Source organism: Trichosurus vulpecula, chromosome 8, assembly GCF_011100635.1.
Source record: "Trichosurus vulpecula isolate mTriVul1 chromosome 8, mTriVul1.pri, whole genome shotgun sequence".
Lineage (NCBI taxonomy): Eukaryota > Metazoa > Chordata > Mammalia > Diprotodontia > Phalangeridae > Trichosurus > Trichosurus vulpecula.
Window position 1 is genome coordinate 93,498,684 of NC_050580.1, and position 14,670 is coordinate 93,513,353.

Genomic DNA, 14,670 nt, shown 5'->3' on the forward strand with positions numbered 1-14,670 from the left:
CTTGGCTTTAAATCCTGCCTCATACATTTAACTGGCTGTGTCACCATGGACAAATCATCTCATCTATCTCAGCCTCAAAGCTCTTGCATAAAATGAGGATAATGCTTACACTGCCTGACTCACTAGGTTCTGGGAGGAAAGTTCTGTTTTAATCTTTAGAGCATTATCAAAATAGGAACATTAATTTTCCTTGTCCCACTTGAATTCAGTTTCTCTACTAATAACCAGGCTCTTGGGGTGAAAAAAATTCTTCCTTATTAATTACCCTCTTAGGACAACTAAGTGGTATGGCAGTAGAAGGCCAGGACTAGAGTCAGAAAGACCCAAGTTCAAATCCAGCCTCAGACACTTACTAGCAGTGTGACCCTGGGCAAGTCACGTTACTCTGTTTGCCTCAGTTTCCTCATCTGTAAAATGAGCTGGAGAAGGAAATGGCGAATCACTCCAGTATCTTTGCCAAGAAAACTCCAAATGAGGTCATGAAGAGTCAAACATGGCTGAAATGATTAAACAAATCACCCTCTAATATTTAGCAGATCAGTTATCCCTTCTAGGTATTCAATTACCATTTCTTGGCTCTGCAGGTAACTCTTTTAGTTTTTCAACATCTCTCTAGGAGTCATATGAGAAACATTTTAAGGCTATATCCCAACTGCAAAGTCTTCGCCAAAAAGGCAGTTGTCTTATCTGCACAAACATTTCCACCAAAGTAATGCATACTTGAATAGCTCCCAAACAAATACGTGTTTCTACCAAAAATGTAAAAAAAAATTGCAAAATGTAAAAAAATTACTCCATAATCTCAAACATCCCCGAAAAGTGAACTTGCTAAATTAATGAGGTCAAAACAATTTCTTAGATCTTTATGATTTCCAAGCAAACACACCCATTTACTTGATAATGCCAAATGGAAAGAACCTAATTATTCTTGGGGAAAGGGACAAAGTATGACATAGAAAGTCACATAGTTCTTTTAGTCAACCATCACTCATATTTGTATAGTGATTTACAACATGCAAGGCACTTTCACATACATGCTCTCCTCTTATTCTCATAACAAAACCGGGAAGACTAGTAGTGCAGGAATTTCCATTTTATGTAGGAGGAAAATGAGATTCAGAGAAGTTGATTTTCTCAAGATCATACGAATCCAAAATCAGTACTTGAACCCAAGTTTTCTGACTCCAACTCCAGCGAGTGAGATCCCATTCCTTATATTTCCTACGCTACCACCTCCCTGACATCGTTAGAAAGTGAGAGACCTGTATATCTGGTCCCAATGATGGGGACCTTAGAGATTCCGTTTTCTCAATCACTCAATCAGAGTGGAAACTCTGTCTAACATTATTACATTGCCAGTGAAATCGAGTTACAATGAATGTGGGTACAGGATTTAAAAGGCAGGAATATCTAAATTAACTGATCCACACCATTATTTTACAAATTAAGAAGGATACTGAGACCTAAGGAAGGGAAGTGGCTTGCCTAATATTAGACAGGCAGAAAAAAATGATAAAGCCAAGATTCCAACCAAGGTGCTCTCTCTCCAAATTCTGTGTTCTTTTGACTTCGTGGCTCTCTCCACTGCTCCCAGAGAAAGGGCCTTGGTCTAACATAATCATACCCAATTTCAACCCACATTCATGTTTACAAAGCACTTTTATATACTTCATTACGGTTCGGACTTCACAAGTCCTCTGTGCAGTCAGGGAGGGCAAGAATCCCCACATTTCAGATGAGGAAACTGAGGAACAGAAGTCCATCAATGCCATCCTTGATCTGGAAAACTTAGGGCAAAAGAAAAAAATCAGTTACAGGCAGGTAGGTGGGAGTTATCACTAAAGGGTCACAAATATGCAAAAGAACTGGCTGGGTTGTAAGCTGACATTAATTGCATTTTGCATGCTGATGCTGACTGTATTTTAGCTACCAGCTGACTGGGAAGGCTCCGGCTAAAAGTAAAGGAATATTACCACACAAGCCAAGGCTGTTACATTGCCAGTAGAGTTGGCCCTTGGCAAAGCTGTGAATTTGGTGGAGTTTTTATTCATCATTGCATCTCTCCTTTTTGTCTTCCACCCCCCTCTTCTGGCATGAATTTCTCCATCCTCTGTGCTTAGTGCCTTCTTCCTGCAATTCGCTGGCTGCTTAGCACCATGTGCTGAACACACACATACACATGCATAATCCAGCAGCATTCCAGGTTCTAGGCCAGGGATTGTCAATACTTGAGAACCAGGGTATGAGGTGGTCCATCCCAGGCAAGAGGCATGGGAGCACTGTACAGTCAAAATAGTGCTAGATTTGTAGCCAGAGAACTTCTGTTCAAATCCTTGCCCTACCATTTATCTTCTTGATGACCTTGGATGAGTCCCTTGAACTCTATCAGTTTCCTCATATGTAAAATGAAGGGGTTGAACCAGTTGAGTCCTAAGATCTCTGGAGTCAGAAATATCTCCCCAGCATCTCCCGCTAATTAGAAAACTCATATGGGTTAGGAAGTTCTCCAACACTTTAGCATAAATTACTTTAATTGGATAACCAAGTATTGAGGGAGGTGAGGGAATGGTGCAATAGTGTGGTACAGTGTAGAGAGTGATGAATTTGGAGTTAGAGACCAGGGTTCAAATCCAGACATTTCAGTTGTGACTTTAGGCAAGTTATTAAGTTCTCTGGGTCTTAGTTTCTGAAGATGTAAAATGAGGTGATTGGACAAAATGATTTTAAGGTTCCTTCCTGCTTTAAATCTAGGATACTATGATCCATTCTGATTAAAATCAACTATATAGAGAAACAGTGCTTTAATTAGAGTTATAAGTGGAATAGGGAAGTCGGATAATTTTGAAGTAATAATAGCTTTAGGGAAAGGTAGACCTAGGTGTGGGCTTTGACAAGCTAGGATATACCTAAGTATCTGTGGGACAAGGGAGAGAGGACATTAAAAGGTAAAAAATACAGAAAGGGAATTCAGATGGTACCAAAGTTGAATTGCTTCTACTTTGCAATTTCCCAAGTGGATGTGGACCTTAACTCCCAGCTTACCCACAATATGAATTCAGCTATTGAAGCTTAAGACTACAATGGGACTTTGGAGGAACACTGTATCTTTTTACCCAGTCCACTCATTCTGTCAAGATCCTGGCTTAGTCTAGGCAAATGTCTGACCCATTAGCATAGATCAGTTTGTGTATCACCAGTTCCAAGGAACACATTAGCATCTGCTTTTTAATAGGGAATTTCTGGAGACAATGTCTCAATATGAATGAATGACTCCAGCCTAGGAATTGCTGGGACTTTCAGACACTAAGGCAATCCACTAAGAAAAATATGTTTTGTCAAGAAGGCTTTTCGGTGCCCCCCACCACCACCACCAATTGTACCATATCTTTATTGGTCCAGGTTAGATGCCATTGTAACCAAAGAACATGGAAGTTTGCTTCTCCGTTTATTTCATCTTCAGTCTTCTAGCCACATCCTTAGGGGTGGGAGGTGGGGAAGGGGGGATTCCACTTCATTGTTGGGGTTTTTTATATTGAAAATTTTACAATTAACACATAATACTAATCAATAAATGACCATGGTAAAATTTAGGTCTTAGGTACTTACAACTTTCTAGCCTTTGGATATTAACAGTATCTTCTTCCTCATTTAATAAAGCAGAGGCTTATTAGCAACACAAAGAAGTTTGAGTCAATAACCTTTCCAAAGACAGGTGGCCGGTGGATGATCCATTTCTCCTTGCATGTTGGTGGCCATGACGGCTGTGAGACTTGAGTATAAACCAATTCCACATAACCATCTCATACAAAGGGCAGGTGGATCAGCTATAACTAGTAATGAGCAAATCAGCCTTTGCCCCAGGACACCAATAATGTACTTACATGATTCCTCCCTCAGCAACTGCCATCTCCACAACCTACCACATAGTCCATATTATCTCATTTGGTCCTCATCTCCCCAGCTGCCACCACCAGGGTCCTATTACCACCAAGCCCATCTCTCAGGACTGCCTTTCCCCCAACTCTTGTTAGGGGTGATGGCAAAGACTCTTGGATAAATAGGCAACTGAGTCCTGGGACTATCTATGCGTGTGGGGGCACTGTCCTCTGCATTGCTGCTTCCCCCTTCCTCCACATGAATTTGTCCCAAACATAGTTTCAGCTAGTTATAGCTCTGGTGGATAATGAATGTCACCACCAAGAGGGAAGGGAACCATAGCAATGAGCAACTAGCCTGTGAGTCACCAAAAAAATCAACACAAATGCTGTCGGTACATGAGCCATAAGTTGCCAACTCCCACAGCACAGCCTGAGCTGGAAGCCCAAGCCACAGAAGTATACTATAGGTAAGGTTGTGCTATAAGCATCTGTGAAAATTTCCCTTCTTAAATCACCTTGGTTGAGACCCATGAAGGATTAGTGACAGGGGTCACTAGTCCAGACTAAAGCAGGCATCTGGGCAGTATGGCTCAGTGGTAAGATGACAAGAACCTAAGTTCAAATACAGGTTCCAACACTTCTAGGAATTTCAGAGATGTCCAAGGTAATATTTTTCATCTGTAAAATGGAGATGTCAATACCTGATATATCTAACTGTAAGAAAAAAACACTTTGTGCTGTACTGGAAAAGCACTAGACTTAGAGTCAGGAAAGGCCTGAGTTCAAGTCTTTCTTTTGATGTTTACTAGTGGTGTGACCTTGGGCAAGTCACTTAACTCCTCAATTTCTTCATCTATAAATTAGGAATAATAATACCTATGGAATGTACCTCCTAAAGTTGAGATAAGGACCAAATGAGATAATATATGGAGATTTCTATATATATATATAGAGATTATATATAATATATATAGATTTCTATATATATATATAGATATATATATATAATATATATATTTCTATATAAATTTCAGCTATCATTATTATACTATTCTTCTTAATATATCATACATGTTCTGTGAATTCACCAGTAATTCCACAAACATTTATTAAATGTCTATAGTATACCGATGGTGTACTAGGCACTGGGAATATAATGACTAAAATGAAAACAGTCCTTGCCCTCAAAAAGCTTATATTCTACTAGGGGCAGGGGATGGAGAATAATATGCACAAAGAAAATCCAACATGAAATTTGTAGAAAACTAAATACAAAATAACGAAGGGGAAAGGGAGACCACTAACAATAGGAAAGCCCTCACATAGGAGACAGCACTTGAACAGAACCTTGAAGGGACCTAGAAATGCCAAGAAGTTGAGGTGAGGAAGGAGAACATTTCAGGCCCGGGCAATATTTAATATAAATAGTAGTTGTTCTTATTATTGGATGGGATCTGGACGGCTAGGTGGTATCACAGCGCCAGGTCTGGAGTCAGGAAGACTCATCTTCCTGAGTTCAAATCTGACCTCAGATACTAACTAGCTGTGTGACCCTGGGCAAGTCATTTAATTCTGTTTGCCTCAGTTTCCTCATCTGTAAAATAAGCTGGAGAAAGAAGTGGCAAACGACTCCACTATCTTTGCCAAGAAAACTCCAAAGAGGTTTACCAAGAGTCAGACATAACTGAAAACAACTGAACAACAACACATATAGGTTGCAGCAAATGCTATAGTGTGTCATGTCACATCCACAAAGCTCTGTTACAGTTCTACCAAAGTCAACAACAGCACATTCTACACTTTCCATGGTTTAAGTAACTGAGTGACAAAATCAACACCCCCAAAGCTGCTAGGGGCAAAATGAGCCCTTCCAGTACAAGTCCAATTTATTACTGGGTTCTCCTATCAAGGGAATGTTACCATTGATTCTCTGGCCAAACTTCATATAACTTCACACCATCACTAACTAAAGAAAGAAAATCTAATTTTCTTATTTGCTTCAATGACAGGCTGATATGGGACTGCTCACTAACTGGATTACCATGAAAATGTTTCAGATCTCATAGGGTAAAGTTCCTAAAGGAAAAATCATTTGAGGTTTCTAAGGGAGTAAGCTGTTTTTTAATTATCCTTTAAAACAAATAAGGCTGTACCCTCATTCTTCATTATCCTACTTCGATGCATCATTCTCCAGAGGAAATCTGGAGTGGACTTACTTTTCTTATTTCACTCTAGTTTAACAGCAGGATTTTGACATCTGCAGGAAGATTCTCCCAACTCGGTGATCTTGTGAATTTACTACATTTACTTATACAACTCTAAAAGTTTCCTTAATACAATGTTTGTTTTTAAATATTCCACATCATGAGCTTTGAAGTGGACATGGGATATTGCATGAACCTAGAACCAAGACTTGATTTCAGCCACGATAGTCACTTTCTCTTTCAGGCTGAGTCCCCATAAAGATCTAAGACCTGTGGGTGCCACCACCCAGGAACTATGGATCTTCAACTCTGTGACTAAGTTTTTCTCTTAGGTCTTATTTTCTACTTTCCAGTTTTGCTTTGTTTTCATTCCTCATTCTAGGGGGTCAGCTTGTTGATATTAGTATAGTCAGCTTTCCTAAAACTCACTGGGCCTCAAAATCATTCCCTGGTAGTGGATTAATTTGGGAGGGTCATTAACTCTTACTAACCACTAAAAATAAAGGGCTATGAAGTTTCGACACTAAAACAGTTTGTCCCCAGGAGAGTGCACAAATCACTGCTAGAAGCATTTTTGAGTAAGGCTGAAATCTGACATGATGGGACAGGCAAGCTGCATATAATTTGACCTTTAAAGCTTGGGGCAGGGGCACCCTCAGACAAATACTGCAGGGTCCGTCAGGACAGAGCCTCCTTTCTAGTTAGGGTGATCAAAGGCTGTGCTTGGGTGGCATAATTAAGTATAAGTTTTCTTCTAGTATCCTGTCATACCTAAAACAAAAGGTTCTTATTTCAGTCCTGTTTTTAGTGGTTTTCGTTTTTACAAGTCTCAGCTTTGATTAGGTCTGTGTGCAATCCTCCTTTGAAAACACCATGTTCCAGAAAATTAACAGTTTCTCTTCCAGGTTTGGGTCCTTTCTCCAAAGAATGGTTTTAAAAAATTATCCCTAAAACTTTTTGCAGGTTGTTAGCATCTGGGACCATGGTGCGAAACAGTAATCCTCCAAGCCTGTCAAGATACAGTCAAAACCATGAATACAAAGCTCAGGATCTTGGACAATACTCAGCTCCTCATGCTGGGAGGAGGTAGGGGTAGGAAGGTTTTCATTGCTACAAAGCTCTTCCACAATTTTATGGTTGTAACTGAAAACTTGGAAATGTTATAAATTGCCCTCATTTTAATTCCTACTTTTCTATAACATACTTCTGGATTATTTACTACATGCACCAATTAATTTCTAAAGCTAATAAGCTCTCTGCAAAACTGACAATAAACAAATTAGGAACTGCTGCGTCATTTAAAAAGTTGGATGAGAAAAGTTTAAATTTCACATCTTTTCCCCTTTGTGCAACACTGAAAATCTCAGCATTTGTTGATCACTCCCTCACATGGTAAATTTTTCATTTGTTTAATTTCCTCATGGAAATACTCCAAATCTCTTGGGATATAGATTTTAAGGAGAAATCATTTCAAGTGATTAAGGGAATCATCTTGGGTTTTTCATTTGCTTTTCATCATTATCTTTTAAAATATACAAGGAGGTCCCTTTCTTCTTCCCTAGCTTCCTGTAAGTCCCAACTAAAATCCTAGCCTCAGAAAGCCTCTTCCAATCCCCCTTAATTCCAGTGCCTCCTCTCTCTCAATTATTTCCTATTTGTCCTGTAGGTAGCTTGCTTTGTATATATTTGTTTGTTGTCTCCCCCGTTAGACTGTGAGCTCCTAGACAGCACAGACTTTCTTTTGCATCTTTTTGCATCCCTAGTATCTAGCACATAGTAGGAGATTACTAAGTGTTTAATGAATGTCTGATTTCTTCAGTGAAATAAGTCCTACACTTGGCATGAGATCAAATCCTGATTCTACCTACTACCTGCTGGTTACCTTACATCACTTCACTGGGCCTTAAGTTATGTCAACTACAGAATAGGGATAAGATGTGCACTACCTATCTCAGCCATAAGGAGTAGTCTGAGACAACACGTGGAAAAGTGCTTCGCAAAATAAATTATTCTGTAAATATACTGTGTTCTCATCATTATTATTGCACATTTTATTTTGGAACTTTTTTTTGGCTAAAGAATTTCCTGGTTTCTTTTTCTGCATTTCATACATCTTGAATGATTAAAGTGATATTGTCCTTCTCTTTTGTTCCTTTCCTGCGCCCACCTCTGATTTGCCCTCTTTGTGTACCAGTATACTTCTGATGGAATCATATCCCACCCTAAAGCAACAAAAATCTGCTATGGCACTGTTCAGGCAATCAACTATCATATTATTTTAAATATTGTTCCTATGGAATTATCTGCCCCCTATGGTCTATGTTCTCCAAATATTGTGCTTTTGTGGAATTGAATGATGATATTATGCTCATAATGACAATCCCCTACATGTATTTTACAACTGTGTTATCTGCTTATGATTCACAAAGTATTTTCACATTATCTCCTTTTGGTCTAACAACAAGAATATGAAGCAAACTGGGCAAGTCTCTCTATTTTTCAAATAGAGAACCAAAGGCTCAGGGAGAGGTTAAGTGATTTGCCCAGATTCACAAAGCTAATAAGTGGCAGAGCTGGGACTAGATCCCAAGACTTCTGATTCCCGGTTCATTACACCACACTGTCCCTCCATTATAATGGTACTTGGGAATAGTTGTACTCCTGACCCTTGGAGAGGCTCTTTATCTTAATTCACAATTTCTAAATAGTCTAATCCTGAGCTCAACCCCAAACAGACTGGTCCTACACATTGAATTTAAATACTGTCCACATCCTTGGGAATTTTTATAATGATGCTGTGATTTCCCATGGCTGGACTGAATAGCTCTCGGTATAAAGTCTCTAAATTTGGCCAGATACTCTATCAAGCCAGTTCCTAAACTTTGGTATTTCCTGGGAGTCAGTGAGGCATCCCTGGAAGCTTCATTTCAAATCCACAGCAGGGTACCATTCAATAAGTTACAGCAAGAATTATAGCAGCTGCCAGAGATGTCCAATTTACATGGGGATTAGTTTGGGCCTTCGAAGAGTCTAGCACTTTGGATTTTAGAGACTTTGAGCCAGAGCAGATGCATAATGTGACACAGCTCTGGGATACTGCCACAGAAAAATACATTGAAAGTTCTCCAGCAGCTTTTTTATGATTTTTTTAAAAAGTTGCTAAAATAAACTAAAATCATTTTAAAAATTATTTTCCTAGGAGAAAAGCAGTTCTGAAAAACCCCTGCTTTCTGTGTATCTATTTCAAGCTTTCTAGTAGAGAAAAGACAATTTACACACACACACAAAAGGAGTTGGGTTGTACTGAACAGGCAAAACTGCTTTGAAACCTCATTGCCTTTGCCAGTTCGATTCTGTCCAGCACGTCTGAATGAATATTTTAAAGTTTGGATATTAACTATGCTTTGTGGTATCACTAAAATAGATGCAACTACATTAATGCAGCATTTCAAAGACATTCCATCGCTCTAATGGCCAAAACACACAGATGTTTCTGTTCAATTATCATCATTATCTTTCATGAAAAGTATATAGCCTAGGGATGTGGGAAAAGAGGGTGAAAGAGAGAGAGCCACTGCTTAAAAGAAGGTATCCTCCTGCCTATTTCCTGGTTGCTCTCCTATCCTTTCACTTTCCCTTTTAGGAAATAAACTTCTCTAACACTTCATTTTTAGCCTCAGAACTATGCAAACCTATAAAACCAGCCAGGTAGCTAAGAAAGTACCTCCGCGATGCTTCCTTTCCTATAGTCAAGACATAAATGGCGGTGATTGGATAAAATTCTAACATCTTTCTTTGTTCATGCTTCTTAGTACTTGTCTCATGCTATTAGGTAGGGTTAGTGGTAATGGGAATAATCATAGAGCTGGGAAGAATCTGAGAGATCAACTAGTCCAACTTCATTTTAGAGATGGGGCAACTTGGGGTGGAGGGGAAAAAATGACTTAGCCAAGGTCACATGGTAAGCTAGCCACAAAGCCTGGATAAAAACTTGGGTCTCAGCACTCCCAGCTCTGCAACTTTTCCCCCAAGAAAAACTACCTTTTAGCCCTTTGTTGTAAATCTTCAATATTCTCTATTGACCTACTTCAAGATGATGCTTTTGTTTGCAATAAAGTCTGGATACTTGTAGTACCTCTTTCTTTGTATATGAGTTTTTACTTGGAAATCTAGTGGTAGGATGGCAACATTCCTTATTTTCCTATATGTATACACACGTATAAATATAATAAAAATTGTTACTACACAGTTTTTAAATAATTAAAGAGCATTGGGACTACTCTCTTTAACGTTATTCCAACTTTAGCCTTTTGATTTTTGGGGACTTTAAAGCAAGTTGTAAATGGATTTTTGTTATGGTTCTTTTGTCACTGAATAGTCACTGTCCTCTATTTCATACATTGGTAGAAATGTACGTTTATGGTAGCTCAGGAAAACAATGTTAAGGGCCTTGAGTGATTTAATTGATGTTCTACTCTTCTAAGCCAGGACAAGCAAATGGTGGGGAGAGAAACAGAATGACGGAGGAGGAGGGGAGAGAGTGGCATAGAGAGAGAGAGAAAATCATTTTTATAGTTTTAAATTATGAATTCATGTTTTTAAATTCTTAATTCCAAAACGACTACAGAGAATGTTAGAACTAGTCACTGTTTCCCAGTTACTAATACCCAAAGAATCTCTGTACTATTTATCATGATACTTTTGAAAAATGGTATCCTAATCTAGTTCTTCCCTCCAGTTAGTTCCCTCTTCCGCCTTTTAAAAAAATGGTAAGCCTGAATTTATATTGTATTTAGTGGGGGAAAGAGAAGTCAACCATCTGTCTTTAAGGATACATACTAATGACGAAAGATAGGCCCCAAATTTACCCACCAATGTGGATCATTATAAATTCCTTTATAGCATTTAGAAAATGCGTCTGTCTTTCTTCAAAAGTCTGTTTTTCTATTGTTGGGGACAACGGGGCTCGTACTTTAAAGCCACATTTTAAATTGTTTAGGATGTACTTGTTAAGTTACTGAATTAAATTATATACTCCCTAATCACATTTCTCATCTGGAACCATTCACAAGAATCCTTAAGAAAGGACCAGTTGTAGTGGGGTTTTTTACATGTACCCTGAATCTCATGATTCTCCTCTCTTCTTAATACATGAGAGAGAGAGAAAAAAGATCACCGGCAAAGAGTTCCCTTGTAAATCACTAATTTTTCTCCTAGTTTATGTGAATCTTTCCATTTCCCCTACTTGGGAGCTTATCTCCATTTCAAAGGCATCATCTGGTGGTCATTTTCTCACTGTTGAAAACAACCAAATTTTAAGGCACACTGGGAAGTCTAAGAAAGGGGAAGCTTAAGATGCATTCCTGAATTGTTTAAATTGCTGCAATTCTTCCCCTAGAATATGGATGGTTTGGTCATCCTGGTGGAAATCCGTCATTCAATACAAATGCCCAGCTGAACACTTTACTTTCAGGGAGTCTAATTTATTACCCTGACAAACAGAAGTAACTGGTACTAAATTAATCTCAGGGAGAACACTTTTAGTAAACGGAAAAAAACATTTCTATCTCACTCCTTTTTCCCAGTGATATAAAGTAACACATCCTCTAAGTGGAACCACCAAAGGATGAGAATCAGAATGAATTTAACAGAAATTGATTTTAAGCTGAGAACTATCTACAAGGGGGGCTTCTATGGGCAGCATGCACAATTCAACACAAGAGAAACTTGCTTTCTATTACATCAACTACAGGCCCACAGCACCTACAGACATGGATTCTCAAGAAATTATTTCAGAGTAAAGAAAGACTGAAAACTTTTGCAACTCCTGTAATGTATAATGATTTTCCACCACTAGCTGGCTTGCCACAGAGGTTACAATGTTATATTATTATTAACAATAATAATAATAAATAGTAGTGGTGGTGGTGGTGGTGGTAGTGGTGGTAGTAGTAATAATAGTAATATGCCTCCAGATTTGTGAGCTATCATGGGACAACATTGTATCTTCTACACAGTGGTCACAGAACCTCTGCCAGACGGAATTTCTTATCTGCAAAGCTACAGTGACAGTTTTTAAAATTTAGCCCTATCAAATTCCAAAATGTCAAAGTCCTGTCATCTCCTTTTAAAGGCTTTTAAAAACAAAAGATGAGCTGTGACTAGTGAAGGGGGAAGGGAGTAGAAGAGACCATAAACTAATTAGAATGTGTGTCCTGTGTCTGTTTTTTCAAAGAGAATCCTCCAGGGTGTGTTTGAGAGAAACCTAAGTTGAAGAAGAGAGAAATACCTAAATACTGTTTCAACGTTCCTAAGTACAGCCCATTTTGGGGCCGTTCATCACCCTCCTACCAGAGCCGGTACACAAATGGAACCACAAGGTAATGGAAAAGACTGAATAAATAGGAATCATTTTATTTCTGGTCAGGGATTCTCCATCCATTCATCAAAATTAGTGAATGAAAATGTTAAAAACTGGGTAAGACAGGTATTGGTATCCTTTTAAAAGCCAGGATCTTACATAGGAGGCTGTCTACATTTGGTTTTAAATAAACCCAGGTTACATGAAGCGGAAAACCACTTCCCCTCTTATGAAGATGTTACACACCTGGCTTGGAACTCTTTGGAAAGAGTTATATAAATCCAAGGTATTATGCATACGAATATATAACTAACCATTTGAGGAAGTATATAAGTTTCTTGAAGATACAGGTTACATTTTTTTTCTTATGAAAGTATAGTCAAGATATTTGGTCACATGTATGTACTGCCTGGGGATCTTACCCACTCACTTTATACAATATATCTAGACACACTAATTCTAATAAGCCTAATAATATTCACTTCCCAAACAGATAACACCTACCGGAACGCTCATTCTTCTTTCCAAAACTGTGTCAGAAAATAAATAGTTTAGGGTATATATATATATATATATATATATATATATATATATATATATATATATACATAAGCATCTTCTAAATCTGTATTCTTTTTCAAGCAATGTAATCTACCGCCCTTTCAGCATTCTGTGCACAGGCTAATTGCTGAGCATCTCAGTTTGCACTTTCATGGTTTTTCTTCACCGAACTGGATTTTCTTAAGAAATTTTAACAATGGATGATTTACATCACTAACCTTGTCCTGCCCGTGCAAAAACTTGCTTTTTGCTCATACTCCCTTACACACCATCTACTCACACGCACACCTCTCCTACACACACACACACACACACACACACACACACACCATGCAAAGTAAATGCTATTTTATCCTCACATTTGCTAACCTTTGCTTGAATGAATGCACCTCCATCTGACCTTTTAATAATAGCTACTGAAACAGCCGGGTCGGCAGGATTCGAGTTGAAAACGTGCATATTTTATTTAACCTGCAACCTCTGCATTTCTTCCTCAGAGATGAGTCAAATTTCTTTGGTCAAAGCCAAAATCTGGCTATACATATGAAGCATTTGCAGAGCAGAATTGAGATGCCCCGGTAGAAACCTACGAATTGCGGGCATCTTTTACACATACACACATTTTATCTCACTCAGTTCATCGTAACCCAATGAATGCGACAGGGATGCACCAGCCCTCTCGGTCTTACCTTCCCTGGCTTTTAGCAAGACAGTGTTGGCAACAATGTTTTCCAGCTCCATTGACAGAAGCAGTCTTTGCAAGGTAGCAGCTCGGCAGTGGGATGTCAATTTCTAAAGGTGCTGCTGAGAATGGAAAGCCTTCTTTGCCTACCGCATGATTCCTTTTTATCCCTTTGAGTTTTTCTCCTCAATAAAGAAGAGCCGCGGCTTCTTCCTCCCTCTGTTTTCCCCCCTCCCCCCCCTCCCTCAACAATTTCCCCCCCCACCCCCCACCCTCCGTATTTCTCGGTCACTCCATTCTCCTCCCCTCCGGCTCTCTGATGGTTTAATGTTTCAGATGCGTCTGCCTCCACTCTGTCCCTCCCGGGGGTGTGGTGGCGGGTTCCACAGCAATGCGCAGGCGCCATCCTGGGAGTTTGTTCATTCCACAGCGCTAGTGGGGATAGAGGATCCTGGGATTTGTAGTCTCCCTTCCCTTTCCTTCTTCCCTGTGCCCCTCCTCCCCTTTCCCCGTCCTTACTCTGACTGCTGATTTCTCCAGTGCGTGTGTGTGAGTGTGTGTGTGTGCGTGTGCGTGTGCGTGTGCGTGTGTGTGTGTGTGTGTGTGTGTGTGTGTGTGTGTGTGAGAGAGAGAGAGAGAGAGATGGTATTTGATGTATTTGTGTGTGTATGTGTGATGGAGAGGGGATTCCCCGTCTCCTAATAACTGATCGAATACTGCTTCTGTGATTTCCGAAGAGGGCAACCGATACCAAGCTAACGACTTTCTTACTTCAAAGTCTATAGGGAGGAGAGGGCGGGAGTGGGGGTGGGGGGAGAGGAGAACGGGGTGAAGGCAGAGGTACTAGGCAAATAAAAATAATTCCTAGCTCTTTTTAAATCACAAAACTGCGCGCGCTCTCTCTCTTTCTCTCTCTTTCTTTCTCTCCCCCCTCCCCACACGTCCCCATGTCCCTTCTCTACGCCCCTTCCAAACAGTGCAGAA

The 14,670-nt window shown here is 39.5% G+C and overlaps 1 protein-coding gene across 2 annotated transcripts in view; it reads right to left on the minus strand.

The window, feature by feature from the left end:
• Positions 1-13,933, minus strand: part of GRK5 (G protein-coupled receptor kinase 5) — a 309,158-nt gene extending 295,225 nt beyond the window's left edge. The window contains exon 1 of one of the 2 annotated variants that reach the window (XM_036734793.1): positions 13,694-13,893. In XM_036734793.1, the coding sequence (XP_036590688.1) occupies positions 13,694-13,745 (52 nt within the window). In that variant the 5' untranslated portion in view covers positions 13,746-13,893. Of the gene's footprint in view, positions 1-13,693 lie in introns of both variants that reach the window. The other variant, XM_036734792.1, reaches the window with a different exon arrangement.
• Between the last annotated feature and the right edge of the window lie 737 nt (positions 13,934-14,670).